At 41.4% G+C, this 22,226-nt stretch overlaps 1 protein-coding gene across 7 annotated transcripts in view; it reads right to left on the bottom strand.

Annotated features, from left to right (window-relative positions):
* Positions 1-743: 743 nt before the first annotated feature.
* The window catches only part of pde4d (phosphodiesterase 4D, cAMP-specific), a 122,976-nt gene continuing 101,493 nt past the window's right edge, over positions 744-22,226 (bottom strand). For 6 of the 7 annotated variants that reach the window (XM_037259752.1, XM_037259753.1, XM_037259754.1 and 3 more), the window contains 14 exons: positions 18,859-19,050; positions 17,773-17,809; positions 17,614-17,690; positions 17,016-17,065; positions 14,091-14,203; positions 8,562-8,655; positions 8,264-8,439; positions 7,862-7,960; positions 7,613-7,777; positions 6,737-6,836; positions 5,757-5,911; positions 5,512-5,634; positions 5,239-5,421; positions 744-5,154 (listed from right to left, as the gene is read on the bottom strand). In XM_037259752.1, coding sequence (XP_037115647.1) covers positions 4,639-5,154; positions 5,239-5,421; positions 5,512-5,634; positions 5,757-5,911; positions 6,737-6,836; positions 7,613-7,777; positions 7,862-7,960; positions 8,264-8,439; positions 8,562-8,655; positions 14,091-14,203; positions 17,016-17,065; positions 17,614-17,690; positions 17,773-17,809; positions 18,859-19,050 — 2,080 coding nt within the window. In that variant the 3' untranslated portion in view covers positions 744-4,638. The remainder of the gene's footprint in view (positions 5,155-5,238; positions 5,422-5,511; positions 5,635-5,756; positions 5,912-6,736; positions 6,837-7,612; positions 7,778-7,861; positions 7,961-8,263; positions 8,440-8,561; positions 8,656-14,090; positions 14,204-17,015; positions 17,066-17,613; positions 17,691-17,772; positions 17,810-18,858; positions 19,051-22,226) is intronic. The other variant, XR_005098896.1, reaches the window with a different exon arrangement.

Raw genomic sequence — 22,226 nt, 5'->3', positions numbered from 1 at the left:
TTTCCACTGTGGTGTCAACGTTTTGACTTGCACTATAATATCAGCTCTAGCACCACCTAGTGTTGAGCGTGCACACACGCACGCGCACACGCACGCACACAGAGTGAGGGGAATCATTCATTACCAGCAAACAAATTCCAACATTTACTATTTTGCATATTACTTGTAAAAGCAGGTACATAGAAAATAGCTATGAAAAGTTTGACATAAATAACAGAAAAATATGCAATATTTTTTTTTTTCTTTGAGTTAAAACAAACTTTTAAATGGATTTATGTAAATTGCCCGTCACTCGTATTGACACAAAGAGGATTTAAGTGAGCTTACCGGCTTTCTGTTCAGATCTTTGTTTCTTTTTAGTACTTTGTATTTGACCTGCATTGTGTGCTGCGGTGATATTTCTTGCTCCTCCTGGGATCCTTAGTGACATGCAGGTCAGAGGTTTTCTTTGATTTACTCAGGTGCGTAACGTGCACGCAAAATGAACTTTCTCAACACTGACTGATGAGTAATCTACTATTATGTTTTTTGTCAATATGTAAATGTTTTTTTTTGCAAAGTTTGATCTTTAATCTTATTTCAAACAGACAAATATTTCAATTAATTTAAAAATGTGTAATTAGTAATTACGTTAAAAATATTTATGTATTTACTTTTTGTGGGAAAATTGGATACTGCAATTTGTAATTGAGCTAAATGTGTCTTTTTGTATGCATAATTGAAAAAAATGATGGAATACCCAATTTAGGCAGAATCAACCCATGCTTTTATTTAATCCATTGCATATAAAACATTTTTTTTTTCATTCTTTTTACTTTTTTTATACACAAAGTGTTATGCTCTACAGTTCTATCCAATAGACTGCAATCAACAAGGATTCCATTAAAATAACATTTGGAATTGTCCTGTGAAACGTCCAGACAAGTTGGCATTCTAAAGACATAACCCCAAAAAATAATTGTCCTGAAGACCTTTTTATTTTCTTCTTCTTCTTCTTTTATTTCAAAGTTACAGTTTGTGTTTTTCCTTTCATACCATTAAAAAATAAAACACAAAGAAGAACAACAGACTGTTTCCATTGGGCCAGGGCTGTTTAGCATCTACAGTATATGTGTCAGAAGAAGCGTCTCTGTTTGTCGGAGTATTGTGTTCTATTGCCAGGAAGGGAAGGAAGGAAAGAGGGAAGGAAGGGGGATGTTTATTAGCGACACACACACTCATTGTCAGTGTTTCAGCCAAATTTAATGCAGCAGCGGCTGAATGTGCACGTGTGTGTGGGTGTCGCCAAGCCTGTGTGCTTTCCATGAGCAAAGGTTTGGCTTCAAACGTGAAACAAAAAGGCATTTTATCAAGAGGTGAGGCCATCGTTACGGTGGCCCAGAAGTAGCAGAAACAAAGAAGCAAAACAAATGTACTTGTTGTGAAAGACCCAATTGTTGATTGATGAAAACATGTTGTGTTTTTTGTTTGGCTGTGACAACTTCACAGTACAAAGTTCCCAAAAATACATTTAAATGTTTGTTTCCCTATTGTATTGCTAAATGTGACTAAAATATACTTTTTGTCGATGTATGTCAATTTATATATATATCGTTGCGAGGTTACTGACCATTGATTGTTGTTTATTTGTTTCAAAGTATTTTTTTGTTAAAACTTTTTATGTCACATTTTTTTCTTTTAAACATTTGGTGGTTCAATTGCGCAGTACCGTGCAACATAATCACTGTATTGTGAAATTTTCATCCCAAATAATATTGTGATTTATGCCACAATTCCAACAACATGGACATTTGTTTTGAGTTTTGCAACTTTGTCCTTGCAGGCCACTGGACGTTTCTAATGCAGCAGCAGAAGAAGATAGAAAGAAAAGAAGGGCGACAGAGTGTTGGATTTAAGGCACAGCCCATGAGCCAAGGAACAGTTGCTCTTTAGAAATTAATTTGGCTTAAACCCCCCTCGTTAGTTACCCCCACCCCAAGCAACAATTTTTTAAAACCTTATGATTATTTTTTTCTCTGACACATTCTCTCAACAAGAGGTACGCGATTACAGCCACACCATCACCAAAAGGGATGATTAAAAGTTGACCATTTACAACAAACGGATGATAGTAATAACATTAATAATAATAATAATAATGATAATAATAATAACTATATAGTATATACACAACAACAAATATCATGTTTGTAAACAGCGGTTAAACCGAAAAAGATCGTATTACAGATAAGGGCATCAGGTGAGCATGAGGGGGGGATAAAAATGGAGAGGGAAAGCATTTGGCACAAACAAAACGAGAGATCAAATAAAGTAAAATAAATAAAATGAAAAAAAATCAGTGTGCAGTCTTCAAGTGTGTTTTTTCTTTTTTTGGCAACTGCTGATTGTGTTTTATGTACACAGAAGAAGAAGGAAAAATATAAGAATAATATTTGGGTTTTTAAACTGGCAAGCTTTTCTATGCTACAGTGACTTATGTACTGTACCAACTTTATAGGATTCAAATTAAGGGAGGAAAAAATATATTAACAAGTTATGTGTGGAAATGGTGAAAAAAAGCATTTGAGTGAGGGAGACAAGTTGGCATGTTCGATTAATTAAAAACATCTCAAATTGATTGAAGTTGAAAATGAAACAACACTGAACGGAAATAAAAATAAACAATGATATAAAAATGGAAAAAAGCAAGTAAAACAAGTTCAAAATATTGGGGGGAAAAAAAAGATCAAATTTAAATAAATTACAAACTACCAACTTGAATGCAGTGAAAAAACCAAAACAGGAAGTGACAAAACAATAAAAAAATTTTTTAAAAAATCACTCCGCTAATCACTAAACATGGTTACTAGTTGTGTCGAGGACAAATTCTTTGACAAAAGAAAAAAAGGTGCTTTTTCATTGTATGGACTAGAAAGCATTGCATTGTCTCAAGATGCGTTCAAAAAGAACTGTAGGCAACAAGAAGATTTAAAGGCTTCACCCCACTTCAACTTGTGTTTTTTTTGTTTTTCCACCTCCTCCATGGTCAAAAGAAAAGCTAATCATAAAGTCCTAGCAAGTTAGCCGAGTGGGAGTAGATTAAGGAGTATAAATGCTATCGGAGCAAGTGCAAACACCTCACAAGAGTCTCTCACACACGCACAAAGACCTCATTGTACGCTCAGTAAAACAAAAGTGTAGAAAAGACCAGAAGACAACAAGACAAAGACAGTATCCCTCCACTTTCCAAGGAAGACTTCCACATCCGTAATGTGTTTCTAAAGGCCATCATGCACGCACGCACACACACACACCCTCTCAGATTTAGGAGAAGAAGGTCAAATGATGGAGCAGGAAATACGGCACCTTAGTGTGAACAGGAATATAAAGTTTTCCTGAGTGCAAAAACAACAACAACAACAAAAAGTGACAGAGTACCGGTGGGTGGACATGTTTGAACCAGACGTGCGCTTGGCATGTTTGAGCGGCGCTCATGTGTGCTGGGTGTCGGCTGAAGCCCGATCTATACTGTAGGCCTTTTACAGTCAAAGGCCATTTGAAACCGTGCTGGATTTGCCACAATTCTTTCTTTACTCTGTGGATTATTTCTAGCTGTTCTGTTCAGTTGTAATTTGCAAGGTGGCGGTTGTTACCATTAGCTGGTGAGAAGCACAGGACAGTCAGGTCTGGACTTTTTGACATTGTGGGGTTTATTTCAACTACGCAAGATGCAAGAGGCTAATTTGTGGATTATTTTTAGTCGTTCTATTCATGCTGATTTCACAAGAGGGCAATTATCGTGGATAACTGGCACGGATATAAATAATAATCATATGACACAAAAATTGCATGTCAATGTCTGCCACAGCTTTTTTTTAACTCTGGATTTATTCTAGTTATTGTATTTATTTCTATTGCAAAGTGGCGATTATTATTAATTACATGACACGCACATTGCCCATCTGTAAGCGCACGAGGTGGACTTTTTTTACTATTTTGAACTGCCTTGTTTTTATTCTGTGGATTACTTTTTTCATTTATTTTTTTCTAATCCAATAATGTCGGCGTTGCATGTTGGTTCCAAATCGTGCCGGGCTACCTCTGAGGTGAAGTGTACACATCACAACTAAACATTGTGGACTCAAGCACGGTTCAAACGGCCTAGTGCGAGCATGCGTGAAATTTTGCAGCATCATCTTTTGCTCGTGTGCTACAGTCTAGAGCAGGCTTAAAGTGTAAGTCAAGTCAAAAAAGGTCTTCGCAACATGTTCTAAACGACCTCACTAGTCTAAATACAATATTTCAGAATAATGTTGTGTTTATGGAACATGAATTAATTAAATTATTTAAATCTACCCGTTTTTATCATTCTCAAGGGGCGGCCATTTTGCCTTGTACGGCGACTTGCTGCTGACATAAAGACAGATTCTACTTAATTCATGTTCCACAAATACAGCACATATCAGAATGCTGTGTATAGAGAAGCGGAGCGCCATCAAATTTAAGTCGAGAAGATTTTGGACTTGACTTCCCCTTTAAAATCAGTGTCTGAGCAGGGCAGAAGGGGAACATACAAGTAAGATAAAACCATACCCCCCCCCAAAATAAAAATTCTATAAATAATCATTACTAAGAAGCAGTTCATCACTCCCTAAACTGTTATGTGTCAGGAGATTTCACTTCCGCCTCATCTTCCTTCCCTTCCGCTACCGCCTCTTCTTCTCCCTCCTCCTCCTCCTCCACGACACATGTTTGCGAGCAGGGAGAGTCGCCCTCCTCGGCGACCTCCTCTTCCTCGGCCACCTGCTCGTCCAAGGGAATCTCAGTGCATTCCGAGTCCTGCGTGCAGAGGGTTTTGGAGTCCGTGCAGCTGTTTTCATCCTCGTCCTCATCTTCCTCTTCTTCTTCATCCTCCTCCGGCTGGCTGCCGCTGTCTTTCTCCGTGTCTGACTCGCCGTCCTCCTCCAGTGTCAGCTCAAACTGGAACTTGTCCCCGCCCGGGTGCCGCCCGCCGTCCTCGGGCTCGTCCAGGGTGGGCGAGGGGCTTTGGGGGATGGTGCTTTGGTACCACTCCCGGTTGTCCTCAAGCGTGTCCAAAATGTCCTGAGCGTCCGGATGCACTAGGTCGGCCCACGTCTCCCACAGGGGGTGCACGATGTAGTCGATGAAACCCACCTGCGCATCGGGGGACACTTCATGAGAACTGATCTGGTTGGTCCAACCCAACACGAACCACCAAAGAGGTACAAAGAGTCTCACCTGGCTCTTTTCGACAGAAGCGTTGTGCTTGTCGCACATAGGGCTGATCTCCATGCCTCGCTCCCTCTCGCGGTCGCCCTGGCTGAAAAATTCCTCCATGATGCGGTCGGTCCACTGCCTGTACAGCTGCAGCGGCTTGGTGGGGTTACTTAGGTCGGCGCAGTGAACCATGTTCTGCAGAACCTACAAATCAAGTTGGTGATTATTATTAAAAAAGTTTTCAATTGGGCTTTGGAATAGACCATGTTTAGGACGGATGATGTGAAAATGGACCTGTATCCGGTCGGAGTAGTTGTCCAGCAGCAAGACTCCTGAGCTGGTCACCTTTTTAGTTTCCACCATGGTTTTCAGATCAGCCAGTAGATTCATGTGCTTGGACATGTCAGTAGCCAACACCTAAGATGGAAAGCAGCAAGTTCGGACTCATCAGGAGAACAAATCAACACTGGAAGATTTAAACACAACTGTAAAGTGATTGATAGACAGACAGACAGACAGATAGATGTTTTTGCACTCACAATGTCGATGACCATCTTGCGCAATGATTGTCGTTGTTTTTTGGTGAGATTCTGGAAGATGTCGCAGTTCTCCTCCTGCAGGAGCTTGAAGCCCACGGCCAGGTGGTGGTTCTCCAGCACGGATGAGTCGTTATACATCAGCGCCAGTTCAGAGTCTGCCGGGACGGAAACAGTGAGACAATTAAGCTAAGTAAGGAAAAGGTTTTTCTTCTTTTCTTCAAAATTTAACGTTTTGGAATAAGGCTGTGACGTAACAAAAGGCGAAGAGAAGCTCTGTGAAGATTTTCCAAATGCACTTGAAGTAACGATGATTGGTAGGAAATAGTGCTATTTATAACGGCTGTGCCATTTTGTTCAACCCAGCTCGTGAAGCAACTTGTTCTTAAAGTGACTCTGCTGAGTTTCCCAGAAGAGCTGCTAGCCTGAGTGGCTAATAATGTTGAGTTGAAGCTAAACAGCACGTTTGATGAGCCACTTTGAACTCCTGACAGCACGAGGTCACCTGTCTTCACACGTGAACAGATGCACACACGTGAAGCTCTGCCACGTGGACCTCGCATTTGTTCAAGTCTGTGTGTATGTGTGTGTGTGTAATTGATTTTTTTTTTTTAAATATGAAAGAAACATTTAATTTCTTAAATTTGCAATATGAATAGGAGCAAACTATTTCCCTGTCTAAAAACGTTTTTCCGTGGAGCACTTACTGATTTCATAAATATTCAAAATACTATATTAATATGCTTTTGATTAAATATAATTGATGATCGCTTTTCTAGGACTGCCGGGACAGGTCGGTTGTAATCGATTCAATGCTGACAATCAAATGACCTGGATGAAAGAAAATATTCACAAGCAAACACATTGTGTGTGTGTGTGTGTGTGTGTGTGTGTGTGTGTGTGTGTGTGTTCCCACGTGAGGAGAGAGTATTGTGTGACCAAAAGTGATGTAGGCGCTAAGATAGCACCGCTTATAAACTCACTGGTGTTGATGAGGAACTGGTTAGATACTCCTGGGTGGTCCACGTCGTGAATGGCGCTGGCAAAAATGGCGGCAAGGATCTCCAGGTCCGTGAACACCGCCTGCCAGCAAGGGAGAGAGAAAGGAAGGGGGAATCAGAAAAGCACAAGTTAAAAATATCCCCACAAGCACGAGCAATTGATTGCAGTGAACTCGGGTTTGATTGAAGCTTATTGTGGCGTGCTCACTGGTGCGTTCATGCTCGTGTGTATGCGAGCGTGAACGCGCTTCTTCTTCAGTACACGGTGTTACGAGACTAAAAACATCACTTTCCGAGAAAAAACCCGTTTGCTAAGAACACTGACAAAGTGTTGTGGGGAAAAAAGGTCATGAGAAAAAGTCAGTGTTAGGCGATATATAATTTTGCAAGTAATTTCGCAATACGTCACGGAACTAAAGATCATGATTTTACGACAGGAAACTCAAGGTGATACTCACAGGAATAAAGATGTAAATTTTACGCAGAAATGTTAGAGAAAAAGTACTAATTTACAAGAAAATTAAATTGAAATGTTACGTATGGCACTAGAGATGTCATTTTACAGGGAAAGATTTCCAACAAAAATGACAAACTTACAAGAATAAAGATGGAATTTAATGGGAAATAAAATTGTGTCAACATTTCTAGGGTTATGAAAAGAGAAAAATGACACAAAAGTGGCATTACAAGGGGAAAAAAAAATCACAATAGTACAAAAAGAAACATTTTTAAAGAAAAATGCCACAATTTGACAATTAATATACCAAAGAGGGATGAGGTCTCAGTTTTGCAAATAAATAAATAAATTAATAAAAACCAAAAAACGTGTGTGTGTGTATGTGTATGTGTGGTCCTGACCTCAAGCGCCGGTGTGGAAAGCAGCACGTGGGTAGACTGTGTGACGTCAGCAGCGTGGATATTGTTATGGTAGGCCACGTCGCCGTGATAGTGGTCCTCCAAGGTCATCAAATAGGTAATAAAGGTGTCCAGTGGAATTTTAAAGGTTTTCAACAAGTCTCGCTCCTGAAACAAACGGCAAAGAATTAGTTTTTCAAATCCAAAGGCTGACTTAATACCGTTTGGTGAGCGGGAGGCAAGACGTGCTACCTGGAATATGGTGTACATCATGACTGTCAGTGGCCGATTCCCAGAGAATTCGGAGATCTTAAAAACGTTAAGGCCCCATTTGTTCACTTGTTCCAGCTCCTGTTGGAGAATCACAGGAAATATTTGAGTTTCAAAGCCAAACCGACACAATTAAAGCACGACTTTGGTGTCATCTTGGTGTTGTTGTTAGGTTGAATTCATTGATGGCCTTTTTTGTTATTTGTAACGTTGATTTTGAACTACTCAGTTGTTACACAGTCTGTTAGCACCATCTAGTGGCGAAAGCTTAATACTGCAGACAAGCGATGAGCTTTTCTGGTACATGGTCTTACAGCATAGAAGTTGGCTGGAACAGTAAAGGTTGAACGGAACAAGGAAAAAAAAAGAAAAATAGGCGCATACCTTGCCCAGCTCATCTTCCGTCTCCGTCTTGACGCCAAAGCGAGCGATGTTGGAGTTGGTGAGGCTGGACGAGTGTTGCAACTTCTTGACACCGCTGATCTGAGACATAGGCTTGTTCTTCTTCTCCTTATCCTTTTGAGACTGAGGTGACGGCATCTCGACCTCATGTTGCTTGTCTGCAAAAGTCGGAAGAATCAGATGATGGTCCAAAAAGCTGATAGAGGATTTAGCATGAAGACCAAATAGGAGACAATATGGCGCCTCATAAAAAAATTGAATATAGAAGAACCAGTCTCACCTAGGAAGGTGCTGGAGATGAACTCAGACACCTGATTCCCGGAGCGACTCATCTCTGACAGGTGAGTCAGTTCTCGATTTAACATCCTTTTGAACTGCAAAAAAGCACACGTGTCTCTTTATAGGGTTACTTCGGGACGCGCCGCATGGAATACAACAAATACATGAACAAAACATTCTAGACGTAAGTACTGGTTCATCCATTTATCCAGGAGGTTGGTTCTTCCACATCACACTAATCCAACCATCAGCAGCAAACAACCTTCCTTCCCCAAACCGTTTGCACACATTTTTCCAAAATGTATTAAAAGCATAAACTAATCAATCTATCGTGCGATATGTCTCAAGGTTGTCAAAATACAAACATGGAATATAAAACCAAATTCTAACTTGAGGTTAAAACCTCGGACTGAAACTGTATAAACAAAAATGAGAAGAAACTGGAGCCAAGAACGGGATTAAGGTAAGCACCCAATGTCAACTGGGGCAGGTGTTAGCTCGCCCACAACCCTATTAAGGATAAGCCTGATAGAAAATGGATGGATATGCCTATGATAAATTTGCCTTTTGTTACCATGACAACCAGGGCACGGCAAGGGCATGCGATCAAGCTTTGTCACGATATTTTGGGCAAGGGTGTCCCGTCGTTTGGATCAAATACAAAGGAAGGATTTAACCATTGTAACAACATTTTCAAAAAGCAAAATAAACGACCAGGTGACTCCAGAGTAGGATCTGGACGAATTAAATCTAAAATTAATCTCAAAATCATCATTTTTTTTCCCGATTGGATGCCTTGCGAGTGCACCGCCATCTTTCGCCGTAACCTAATATTTAGTTCAGCATTTCTTGCGTAACAGTCAGTTTGTGCCTGTCCCTTACGTCACGCGGGTCTAATTGAAGTGGCAGGAGCTCACTTATCAGTTGCGGTTTTGTGATTTGATGGATTGAGGGTGCTTGAAATCGGAGGATTTTCCATAGTGCTTCCATAGCAAAATTGCGCAACAACTCATAAAAAAAAGAGAGAGAGAATAAGTAAAAGAGTCACTTCCTTCAGGCTAAACACATTATGCATGCATATTGACAGAAACACAGGAATCGGTATTTACTATTGATCACTTGAAATAGACCATTACGGTGCCACGAGAGTGCTTACTGCGCTATTGTTTGTGCTATTGAATAACACCTCCCCTTTTTTTAATGGACACAAAGGTTCATCTGAAGAGCACTTTTGTGATTCATAAAATAAAAACAGAATACTGAAAAGTGACGAAAAACACATGACTCAAATAAATAAACAAGCACACATAAATGAATGAATAGTAATTCGTGTTTCATTGCCTTGTTCCAGCCTGAAAAGCTGTATGACGCACACGAAGCTCTCTAGAGGACGGCTAAACCTTTGTCACGTTTAAAATTTTCAATTACGATTGTTACATATTTATTTTAATGAGTAGCATAGTAGCATTAAAATAATTTATATATGCGTATATATGTATATATATTTATATTAAATAACCATAGAAGAATTCAGAAAATGGATGGATGGAAAAATGATGAAGCTTACCTAAAATAAAAAAAATATACATATACCTAAAGTATATAAATAAAACTCAATAACCATAGGAAACTAATGATACAACAGAAGGGGGAAAACATTCCTCCCCATATAAAAACTAAACTAAGTCAGTTTTTAATCACAGAAAAGTTCATATTATTATAGCACTAGTAAGCAGTGAGATTTTTATAGCTTTGAACAAGTCAGGTAATGAACAGTATCTCTGAATACGTATGATTTTTTTTGTTCTATTTGCAGCCCGTTATTGTCATCATCTCAGAGGATACACTAAAAAGTGTGTCATTCTATTAATATTGCATTTTTGTAAATGTAATGAAAGATGAAATGACCAATAAAGGGTTATAAAACCAACATTTTTATTATCTCTTACTGTTCCAGCTAAAATAACATCTTACCTTAATGTATCCCCAGGATACAGAGAACAAATAATTAACTTCAGGCATTTTGGCAAAACAAACAAAAGTGAAACCCACAAAAGAGAAAGTGGAAAATGTAAAGTTTCCAAGATTAAAGCTGAAGTTCAGAGAGTGTCTTCATGATGCTTCACATCCCGCTAGCATCCGCTGAGGAACGTCAGGTGGAATGTGACTCCCTCAAAGATCAAGCAGGAGCACATCGTGACGGATTGTGCATCCTCGTGAGGGATGCGGGGAGCAGATCGGATGCGAGGATTAGAAAAATAACAAAAGGATGGACCGCCACAGGGAAGAGATGGGGAAGCAGTGGAATATTTGTGTCATGTCCTTCCTTGCCTGCTCGGCTAAGCTGAGAGGGAGCGACATGATCCTCCCCCGCGACGCACAGTCTGCTCCTAAAGCGACGGCAGCCAATCGAGACGGGGCACGGGCGGACGGTGAGCTCACCCTGCTTTTTGATTGGTTTGGACGCCAGCAGACTTGAGGTCACCAGCTGAGCGATTGGCCCGAAATTGTGGAAAATGTACAGTCCTGCGCCTCCATGCTGGGGCATGCGTGTGCATCGTCATACGTGTGTGAGATCATATGAGCCGGTGTGTACTGTGCGGTGACTAAAGAGATCCAATATTAAAGGAAGCTGAGCTCACACATTTAACACTGAGTCATTGGGATGATGTCAGTGGGCCAGAATAAAGACAAATTAAATAATTCATGCTGACAAATCAAAGGTGGCAAAAATACTTACAAACTGGACTTATCAAACAAACAAGTAAATATTTTGCTGTCTGGCATCTGTCTTTTATTGAAAATGTGTAAGTGACAGTTACATACAGGGGGTGTCAAAATTAATCGATTAATCGAAAACAATTCTTATATCAAGATAATCGTTTTATATTTTAAAAATCCAGTGATCGATTTTTTTCAAATCTTCTAATTTTAGGCTCTCTAAAGTTGTTTGATTTTTTTAGTCCTTCATGGAAGCAAACTGATTTTGTATTTAATCAAAGTAAGACATTAGCAAACATTTGCTTTTACTTTAGAAAACAATGCCCATCAATCTTTTATGTGTGATATTGCTTGACTGCTGTTTAGTTGTTTTTTGATCACTAAATAATACCAAATTAATTTGCTAATAAACTAATCAAAATGATATCCATAATTTGTATCTGATTATTCGATTAATCGATGGAGTTATTGATAGAATAATCGAATCTAAAAATATTTTATATAGGGACAGCCCTAAACTACAATGGCCTGGAATCAAACCCTGTGATGATAATATTGTGATTCCCGTCTGCTACAACTTGGCTCGACTTTTTTTCCCACCAAGAAAAATGATCAATTTTGCTGTAAAAGCTCAGAATTCAACTTCACTTTCAAAGTGGTGAGGGCTGTTTTGGGAGATGAATAGAACACAATGTCATTGTCAGGATGTAAAATGTATTGAAAATGGAGCAAACGAAGAGCAAGTATCTCGTCTGACTTTGCAGTGGGAGTCATTTACAGCTAGAGTGAAGCAGATGAGGCCACTGGCTGATCACAAACGCGCATGAGCACATGCACGTGTATCTCTTATGCAATGCACACTCGTACGTATGGATAGGAGGTGTGAACAAAAGGTATCGGGTACAAATTGCAAAGTGTCACACCAGTCTGAGCCAGGCCCCCAAAGCAATTTGTTCTTTGGCACACTGACCAAAAATATCTACTCCTTTCTAAAGAACACCTGCACATGCTAATGTGATTGCCACCGAAATAAAATAAGGTATCGTATATGACCACTTTTTTAAAACATTTTTTAACTGTTTATATATGTTATGTGTTTTTTCTTTAGGCTTTTTTTTGGTCTTGTTTACAAAAAGGATGATTGATTTTACTGATGGATGTGGAATATTTGATACCAATAAATAACTTTGCCCAAAATACACTCAAATTGAATATTTATTTTTTATTTTTATGCTCACCTCTGAATCACTATGCAAATATCCATCCATTATCTGAATCACCTATCCGCACAACACTGCTATCTACTGGATGTGAAGGGTACTCCGTCTAAGGAACTGTTATAGAAACAGTCAACATGGAAATAAAAAACCACTAACTGCTCCATGGGTCTGCAAATAAATCTCCATTTCCATTGCCCGTCACTTCCGGGTTCCAATCCGCACAAAATTCCAATCAGCATCCTAGTTACAGATAGACTGATTTGTTTTTCTCAGTTAATCTTCTACTTATCTTTGGTGAACATTCAAACAAAAACAAAGAGCACAGGGATTTCCCAGCGTATGTAGTATCTCCTTAAGTTAAATGTTGATGGATAGATAATATTTAAATAATACAATGAAACCTGTTGTGTCCATACTAAAAGCACGAGAGTGGAAATTTTCATAGGAAGGCCAAGAAATAATTGTCTGTTAGCATTCCCATATTAAACAAATCAGGAACAGCTCCGTCTTTTAGTCAATGCACCATCTACAAGGTGGCCGCATTTAGGCCTGTAGCTGTTGCCATGGCAACCAAATATTGTAAAGCTGTGGATGCTAGGTGGTAATGGTGGCAGGTTTTTCTTGGGGGGGGGCACAACACATATTCCCGCTTTTATATGATCTCACATGTCTGGTGCCAGTTGACATCAGTCATTTTTGTGCCTTTGTCTTGCCATTTCCATCATCCACCTACTTCCCCCCCCTTTTTTGTGTGACATCACAAGGTGTGACATCATTGCAGCTGATCAGCATTCAGAGTGTGCTGCACACACACACACACACACACACACACACACGCGCGCACGCATGGCGCACACACTGACGCTGACTGAGCATGCTCCCTGGCTGCCCGATGATGCTATTGCTGGCACGCTAAACGCGATGTGCTGACAATGCTAAGAGATGAGCGGCTGCCATTAGTGACGTAGAGACGACACGGGGTCAGCATAACTGCGGATGTGCACGACACGTACGTGCTTCAACTTGAGGATCAAGCTCTCAAAGGTGATGCTTCTGTGCAAATCTTGAAGAGTGATTTTTTTTATTATTATTAACCCTCCCACTTTTTGCTCCTTCCACATCAACTGATCTAAACCATTCAAACTTCCAAGTTTCTTTTTTTTTCCCTGCAATGCCATGTTGCCACATTTTCAAATGATCAATCACAAGTGTCCCTTTTAGAACAGGCCCGCAGACAAGCTCATGTGGCCCTCGAGTGGAGCCCGCGAGCACCTCGCTGTCGACCCCTGATTGACCCCGTCATATGTATGACGGCTTTCACCTCCGAAAAATCATCATACCTCCCACAGCTTTCCTCCCCAAAACATTTTAGCCACAGCCCTTTTTCAACCACACCTCAAAACAAAGCCTGTATAGTGAAAAGCCAACCAAGAAATATGACACATCATGTCATCACACATCATCATCATCATTTTGTGCTGGAAATAAAAAGGTCACACAGCACAGATGCCTGGCACTCTCTGCAGTTGAGTAAACAAACCTCCAGGCCACTAAATGAGGAACAACAGTACACGATTGGTCATCCTTACCTTATTGGAGGCCATCTCGCTGACTGAGTGTCTGGTCTGCAGGGTCTCCAGCTGGTCCAGGCACCAGTCCAGCTCCTCCAGAGTTTCAGTGGCCAGTTTCTGGTAGGCCTCCTCTGCAGGAACGAGACAGGACAGTAAGGGGTCAGTAAGGGCCCGCTTCAGGGGGCTAGTGGACGGCCCAGGCCCGGGGTCTCCCACCCCACACACGGCTAAGCTGGGATACCCCGAGTAGACACATGGGTGACTCTTCATACTGGACGGAACCAGCTCTTGGGGAAAGGTGTGTGTGTGGGGGTGTCTAGGGAGTAGGGCCTTGGGGTCCCTGTGTCCAAAAACAGAATCCTTAGTCCTCTTCTACGAAAGTCAGACAGATTCAACGTCAGCCAGGACGATCAAGACTGTCCAGATGCTAATGGAGGGTAACAACGATTCGCCATAGAAGCCAGAGAGCTGCCCACGCGCACGTTCACGCCACTTCCTGCCTTAGCAGCTCCACAATGTCATTCATATGAAAGGTGTAATTCCAGTCATGTAGCAGAATGATGAGCAGTCTGCCCAGCAGGCTCGGGAGGAGGGAGGATGGAGGAGACACATCGGATCCGACCGGGGGGCTCACAAACGCCTCGGATCCCCGCCGAAGCATCCTGACATGACTACCAAACACACACGCACGCTCACGCACCGCAGCGCACGTAACACTAGCACATGATGCTTCAGCCGCCGCGTGTGCAAATAAAAACATCCATGGTATCCGTGAGGGTAGATTCCTCTATGCTAGCCAGACAGATGCTGTGTGTGTAAAGAAATGGAGGTGGTGCTCAGGGATGAGGGGATAGGAAAGGGGGGGGGGGGTATCTGCTGTTGCTTCGGCGTCCCTGGTAGCCAAAACGTGCTGTACCTAAAGCCTGAGAGGACTGCACTGTAGATGAGAAAGGGAGGGCGACAACACATGGACTGGATTATAGGAGGAGCAGGAGAGCGCCATGGCAGCTCCTGCTATATCGTGCACGTCAAATATATGATCAGCATACAAATGCACCGAGCAAGGAGGTAAACAATTAACATGGCGTGCAAGATGATAGACGCCAAAGCTAATGCTATGTGATGAGGGGAGAATAAAATCGGTCCCCTAAGTATTTGCGGTTTACTAGTCACAAATTTACGTACTGGTGTGTTTTGTGAGGAACCTATCCGCAGCTACTCACTAAAAAAACTCAGCTATGGCCATTTTCTGTAATTTTTCTGAAACACCACAAGATGCCGCCAAAGCTACATCTAAATGAAAAAGTAGCACAATGGATATCAAGGAACGTGATACATTTCCTTGTAACACTTATTAAGAGGCATCATCCATCCAAAAACAACATGAAGAACAAGAACATAATTTTGGAAAAATTGATTGTAGAAAGGCTTGATAAAAAACATTTGTAAGCATATTTTTGGTTGAACTCCAAAGTGTATATGACATTTGGGGTATTTATCTTCTGCACGCCGAATCAAATCAAAATGCCGTCATCTTCCTTTAGGGCTTTAATGACATACATATAACGTTGCCATCGAGTGACAACAGCATCAGTGCGGTCACACAAAGCGTTCGTCATGAAGAAGCTCCTATGTCACCGGCTATTGTCAACAAGATCCTCCTACTCCTCTTTCTGTCACAATAATCCTCCTTCCTCTCTCTCACTCATCTTGTCTGTCTGTCGTCTTTCTTCCCCGTTTGCCCTCCCCGGCTGGGGTGCTACCCTTTCTGACAGCGACTGCACTGACGTCAATGACATTCTTCTCATGCTTAGTGCGACATCAGACACCGGGTGCTCCGAGAGGCCACTCTGCTGCTGCACAGACGCACGGCTGCAGACAAACCACGAAGCGGAGCGCTCGGGCAGGCGAAACTGGACCGGGAGGAAGACAACGGCCACATTTGATTCTTAAAACAGAGTGATGGGATGGTCATTTGTACTTGTAATATGATTTCATGTAGTTCTGAGCCAAGGGTGTATCAAATTCTTGACTCAATTAAAAACCGTGGCAATTGATTGATTGAACGCATCTCCAAACCAGTTGGGCGCACTAAGTGGCTGTTGATGACACTATTCAGCTATTTATTTCTATTATATACTATAAACATACACGGCCGCCTGCACACACGCGCACTAAATTTGAGAGAAAGGCCTTGTCTGATTTACTTCAACCATGAGCTAATCTTCCATCGATGAAGTCCCTGCCTTGCCGTTGCAGGTCGTCAATATTCTCAAATAACCACTACCGTGACTCACAGCTGTCACCAGTTTATGGCAGGGCCCATAATGGCCACTAACCAGTATGATTGTCCTCTAAATATAGCGCAGCATCGACAGACGTCCCATATAAAGGAGCAGGCGATTTATCGGCAAGTAGATAATCTTGATTTTTTTTCAATGCAGCGAAACCTCCTATTTCCATGCATAAATAAATGCATGTGAAAATGAAATGTGAATTTTACTATGAATAATCTATATCAGGGACATATCAGATTCATTTTCAAAATTCAATTTTATTAAAAAAAAGTTAATTATCATTATTACTAGGATGATGCTGATTATCATTTGTTGTTTTCATCAAGGGCATAGGATAACACAAACCTCTTGGATTTGTTTTTTTAATTTTTAAGTAAGAAACATGTCACGGGCACTAAATTTAGTGTCTGGCACAGATGTAAAAAAAGGACGGTGGGTCATAAATTGGCCCCGACCCTAGTTTGGACATCCCTGGTCTATATTGTGAGATATATCAAAGTGTCTAGGACAAGTGAAACCAAAAACAGACAGCTCATCTCAACAACATCATTGCCAGTAACAACAACGTTCATCATAAAGTTGGTCAGAAAGTTTCATAGGGTATTTTGAACACACAGTGGATGTAATACTGACATCATAGACTGACCTGTAAAGGTGGTCTTGGTGATGGGTGGTGGGTTGCACATGGGTGATCTCCTGTTGTGAGGAAAAAAACCACACGTCATATATTTGCAAATATTAGCCAAGTGTGTTAAAACTGCAGCTGGGAAGGAGGCCTTCAATTAGACATCACTGGAATTATATTAAACACTGTTTGCAACATAAAGTTGCCCAGAATACTTAACAGGGAACACCTCTGTTAATTTGATCTGTTTAAATGCTTGGTAAGTGTTGCTGTTTTGGTTAGCAACATAGTTCCAAAGAGCTCACCACTCAAAACAGTATTTGCTATTCTGATTAGCAACAGTGTTAAATCGAGGCCAGAGGTTGTTATGTGTGCACAATCAGGTTTATAAACTCAGATAATTACACTTCCTACATCTTTTTTCCCCCTGGATGGCAAAACAGAGGCATATATTTGACAGGGCCATTTATTTATTACACTTGGATCATGCATGCAGCAACTAAAAGTAATAAAAGGCTGTAAAGCTGTTGATGTAGTACCACTGACGAACAGAGGAGGGGGTACAAAACCACATTCTGAGGTAGAGCTGACATTTTCCCACAAAGGGGCGCAAACGTACTTATTCGACGCTCTGTCTTGCTGCAGGTTGGTTAATGCTCCAAAGTTATTCCGTACAGTTCTTAGGCTGGCAAGGACCTGTAAGGCAGAAAGTGAGAATTGTGTTTTTAGTATGACTTGCAATTGTGAAGCCTGAACAAATGGGGTTGAAAATGATTACCTGTGCAAATGGCGTTACAATCATGTCGTCACCATGGCTGGAAAACACAAGAAAGAGAATTTGAAGTAACAGTATGTTAAGTTTTTACTCTCTACTATGCTTGTGGACATCTTGTGGACAAGCACAAAAAGATGGGGTGTCGTCATATGAGAAGTTTCAGTGTCTGTCTGGCGCTCCATCATGTCGATTTCACATCATCAGCTGTTAAGGCACTCGTCTCTTGTAAGCCGGCTTTCGGTATGCGGCTGGCGCAACGTTGGTGTGACGCAGAGAAAGCTTCCACGCACGAGGATTTCCTATTCATGGATTCTGGGAAAAGCCAACAGGATGGAAGGTGAGGGAGAGGCCCTTACGCAGTTTGCTCCCTCTTGAAAGGAATCCGAACTACAGAGACGGTGAGTCACGCACACGAGTGGCGGTGACCTCAAAGCTCACCGTCAACATTTGATCAGGTGATCGATGAAACGTAACACACATGACATGACATGCTGGCCGCGTAATGTCTTAACGCAGGTGATTACTTTTTCGTCCATCCATTACTATTTTTCTCATCTTCCCTTTCAGGCTCGATCAAAAAGCTACATTTTCGCCCAATGAATCCATTTCCCGTTTGACTGCTTCATGTCAGTGGATAGCAGCGGGGGAGCATGCTATCTTTATACGAAGGAGGCAATGTCAATCTTATTATTTTGGTGAATGCTAAATTTTCAATACAAGCAAGATTTTTTTGGGGCAAGTGTTGAGTCGATAAAGAACAGTGTGTCAACGGCAGGGGTTTAATCAGTCATTTAAGATTCTTCACCGTGCAGACGGCGCGCGATATGCGATAAGAATAGATGTGACACCACTCGGCGAGCTGTTGGTGATGCACACTTCCCTCCAGAGCCAAAGGTGGCCGATGTGGCAGCTTTATGACCTGTGCTGATAAACATCCAGCTGTGGCACTCAGACACACACTCAGACAGGCAAAGAAAAAAAAAAAAAAAAAGAGTCTAAAAATAGAATAAAAAGCTTTCAGCGCAACAAGAGAACATGGGGGTGGATTTTTTAAAAAATGAAAAAGAATTAATGGTCCGATGCACTCACATGTCGCTGGCGATGGAGGAGTTTCGGGACATCGACTTGGGCGAGAGGTCGTAGTCGCTGTCTGAGCGGTACAAGAACGACTCCCTCCGCTGGCTGTGGACAAAGTTGGCCTGCAGGATGAGACCCGATCCTGGACTGGCCATCGGGTCCAGCGGGCTGCGACCTGATGATGTTCCATTGTCCACGTCGAAACTACAAAAACAAAAAGAAACAAATGTTAACAGGGCCATGGTATGTGAAAGTCGGGGATGTTCTGCACCCAACTTGACTTCCCCTTTAACGTATATATAAAGTGTACTCTAACTTATTTGAACTATATTTAAAAAAAAAAATTATAATAATTTATTTTCTCAAATTAAGGACCATTTTTATCCTTTTTCATGACCTTCCTCAACAATCTATTTTAAAAATCTAACGTTGCCCTTGAGCACAACCCCTGCACTGGGGGATGCCACTGACTCACGACTCAAACAGCAAATCATTGCCACCTCGGCAACACCAACCCGAACGCCTTAGTCTCCAGAGAGAATTTATCGACCGGCCAATGACTACCGTAATTTTCGGACTATAAGTCGCACCGGAGTATAAGTCGCACCAGCCATAAAATGCCCAAAAAAGTGAAAAAAACCATATATATGTATATAAGTCGCTCCTGAGTATAAGTCGCCCCCCCCACCCAAACTATGAAAAAAAACCGCGACTTATAGTCCGAAAATTACGGTACTAGTACTTGTGTCACAGGCAGGTGAGATCTGTTGCTGACCCATCCCATAATCCCAAATGGTTGTGAGGGAGGCTGGGGGGGTGGGGGGGGGTGGGGGGCATCCCATGACGCCGAGCTATGACGTGCCCCCCCGCACATAATCATCATCCTCACTGTGGATAAGGGCATATCCTTAATCCTGTGTGACTAACTTTGTAGTGTGTGTGTGCAACAGGATGACGTCAGCAACGTGTTGAGGCATGCCGTACGCACGTGGATAATTGGAACGGTGGAAAGGGAAATACATTGTGAGAGCGCGTGAATCGTTTTCTCATCAGAGCTGATTCATACCTTCACAGAAAAAAGTGGGAATAAAAGAACAAGGAAGATATTTCACGTAATTGGGATTATATTATTCAGTTCAGGAGAAATAAATTCTCTGACATAAGAAAAGGAAAATTTGACTCAGCGAGATAAACGATTTAGTTACACTTTGCCAAATGAAGACAAGGAAAAAAAAAAACACACACAACCGATATATCTTCAAATCAGACTCAGGCCTCTTGCAAATATGAAGAAATATCTGATACATTTCGGCTATCTGCCAATCCGAGTGCCGTGTAAGCAGATTTGAGATACAGCGCCAATGTCTGCTTCTGGGACCATTTCACTTCTGGTACGTGCAGTGAACATGTGTCCCAATACTTTAGCTATGATGGTTGAACTTATCCATTTATCTTTTATGCGTCATTTAGCAAGAAGTAGGTGCGACCGATACTAAACACAGCGAGAGCAATATGGAATAGCAACCACTGGAGTACAAACACTTCACACACAGAAAAATACTCGGAAATATTCTATAGGAACCTCCTGCATGTCATTTAATGTGTAAAAAGACATTATTCGCTAAAAACAATAAAATACTCCATAAAGTGACAATGTGTGTTTAGGGGAAAAAGCTAAATGGTACTTTTGGTTCCAATTGTGATAACTGATATAGAAGCGTTAAAATTGTTAGATGTGGATGAACATGTTATCTGTGTGTGGATACACGTGTCGCTATGTTACAGCGAGCCAAAGTGTGAGGAAGCCCCCCCACCCCCCCAACACTGGGTTCTCACCCTCTGTTGTCTGGGTAGCAGCAGCAGCTAAGGGTGTGTGTCAGTTTTGGCTGGCAAGGAAAGGGCAATCGAATTGTTCCCTCTTTCTCTCACACTCATATTCTCACACACACGCATGCATGCATGCACACAGCCAGTATGACTCCAGTAACTCCTCGTTTGTGTTGACTGGACATCATCCGGTGTCTCTGCACCACATTCCTCTCACCGCCACATTTCATATTTAGCATCAGGCATGAAAATGAAACCTCACATTCAGACAAGCACCCTTTACACTACTAAAAAAAAAATAATAATAAAAAAATAAAAACTGTATTCCCCATGGTCCGTACCAACAGCGCCGACACAGAATGGGGACAAAGTCAACTTGGCAATTTTTCGCCTACCCTTTTATTCTGCTTGAATAATCTTTTTCTATGTCACTGTTCTTTTGGTTGTCATTTTTTTATTTTGTTTTGCTTTTTGGGGGGGGGGGGGGGGGGGGGAGAGTGAGTGCACTTCATTTTAGTTTAGTTTTGATGAGTTTCAGTACGAGTTGTTTTTATATAAATATATGGAGTATTTGTCCAGTGCAAATTAAAAAAGGTTACAAGGGTGTAATAAAGTAAATCACCCCCCCACCCGCATTTGGAATTTGCAACCTACTGTATAAGTCTAAGTGTGTGTGTGGTGGTGGTAAAGAACACACCCTCTCTGGGAATGTCTTATTGAGCTCTGACGTCACACCCAACGGAAGATTTTCTTTCCAAGGAACGACTTGGCCGCCAAGGAAGAAAATATTTCAAGAGTCAGCAGATTCCAAATACGCCTCTAATCTGCCTTTGTGATAAAACAATATGTCTCGTTGACTTCCAAGAGGACAGCAACTTGTTCAAAGATGGAAGCTCTAGCTTTAACTGCCCATACATAGCAAATACGCCAGATGGCCGGCAAGGAACAATGCTTCCCACGCGAGTCAAGTTGCATGCTCGAATGTCAGGAAACTTCACTGAAAGCGACTCCTCCTCACACTCCGCAAGCGGTGTGAGATTATTAATTATCAACACTGTGTGGGACGTATTAGTATTTATGATACAGAACATTGAGCACGGTACAAAGTTCTTACGCAGAACAAATGAGGTTCTGGTGGGCAAAGTATGGCTTGGGGGCCACATAAGACATGAACTGGACTTGAATCTGGCCCACAATGCATTTTTATTATAAAGAGTCATGTCATTTCTAATATGTACCATTGTGTATTTCATTTATAGAATGAATTATGTCAGTGTTGAAATGAACAATTTTACATTCACATTCCTTTCTATCTGTAAAAATCAATGGCCCACGGACACAAGCGTCTGCCTCACCCACTTTAGCCACACATCTACTCTGTAAACAAATATGGACAGTGCAGGTCAGCCTCTGCTTGGTGCATGTCACAGTTGGTTAATATGCTTTCAGCAGCAGCCAAAATTGTTAACTCATTTAAAAACGAGAAGAAAAACCTAGTGCAGAGCAATCTCAAATTTCAAGTGGCACTTAAACAGAGGATGTAACCAAAGCAA

The sequence above is a fragment of the Syngnathus acus genome, chromosome 9, assembly GCF_901709675.1.
Source record: "Syngnathus acus chromosome 9, fSynAcu1.2, whole genome shotgun sequence".
In the NCBI taxonomy this organism is placed as follows: Eukaryota; Metazoa; Chordata; class Actinopteri; order Syngnathiformes; family Syngnathidae; genus Syngnathus; species Syngnathus acus.
This window is presented reverse-complemented; position numbering and strand designations above follow the sequence as displayed.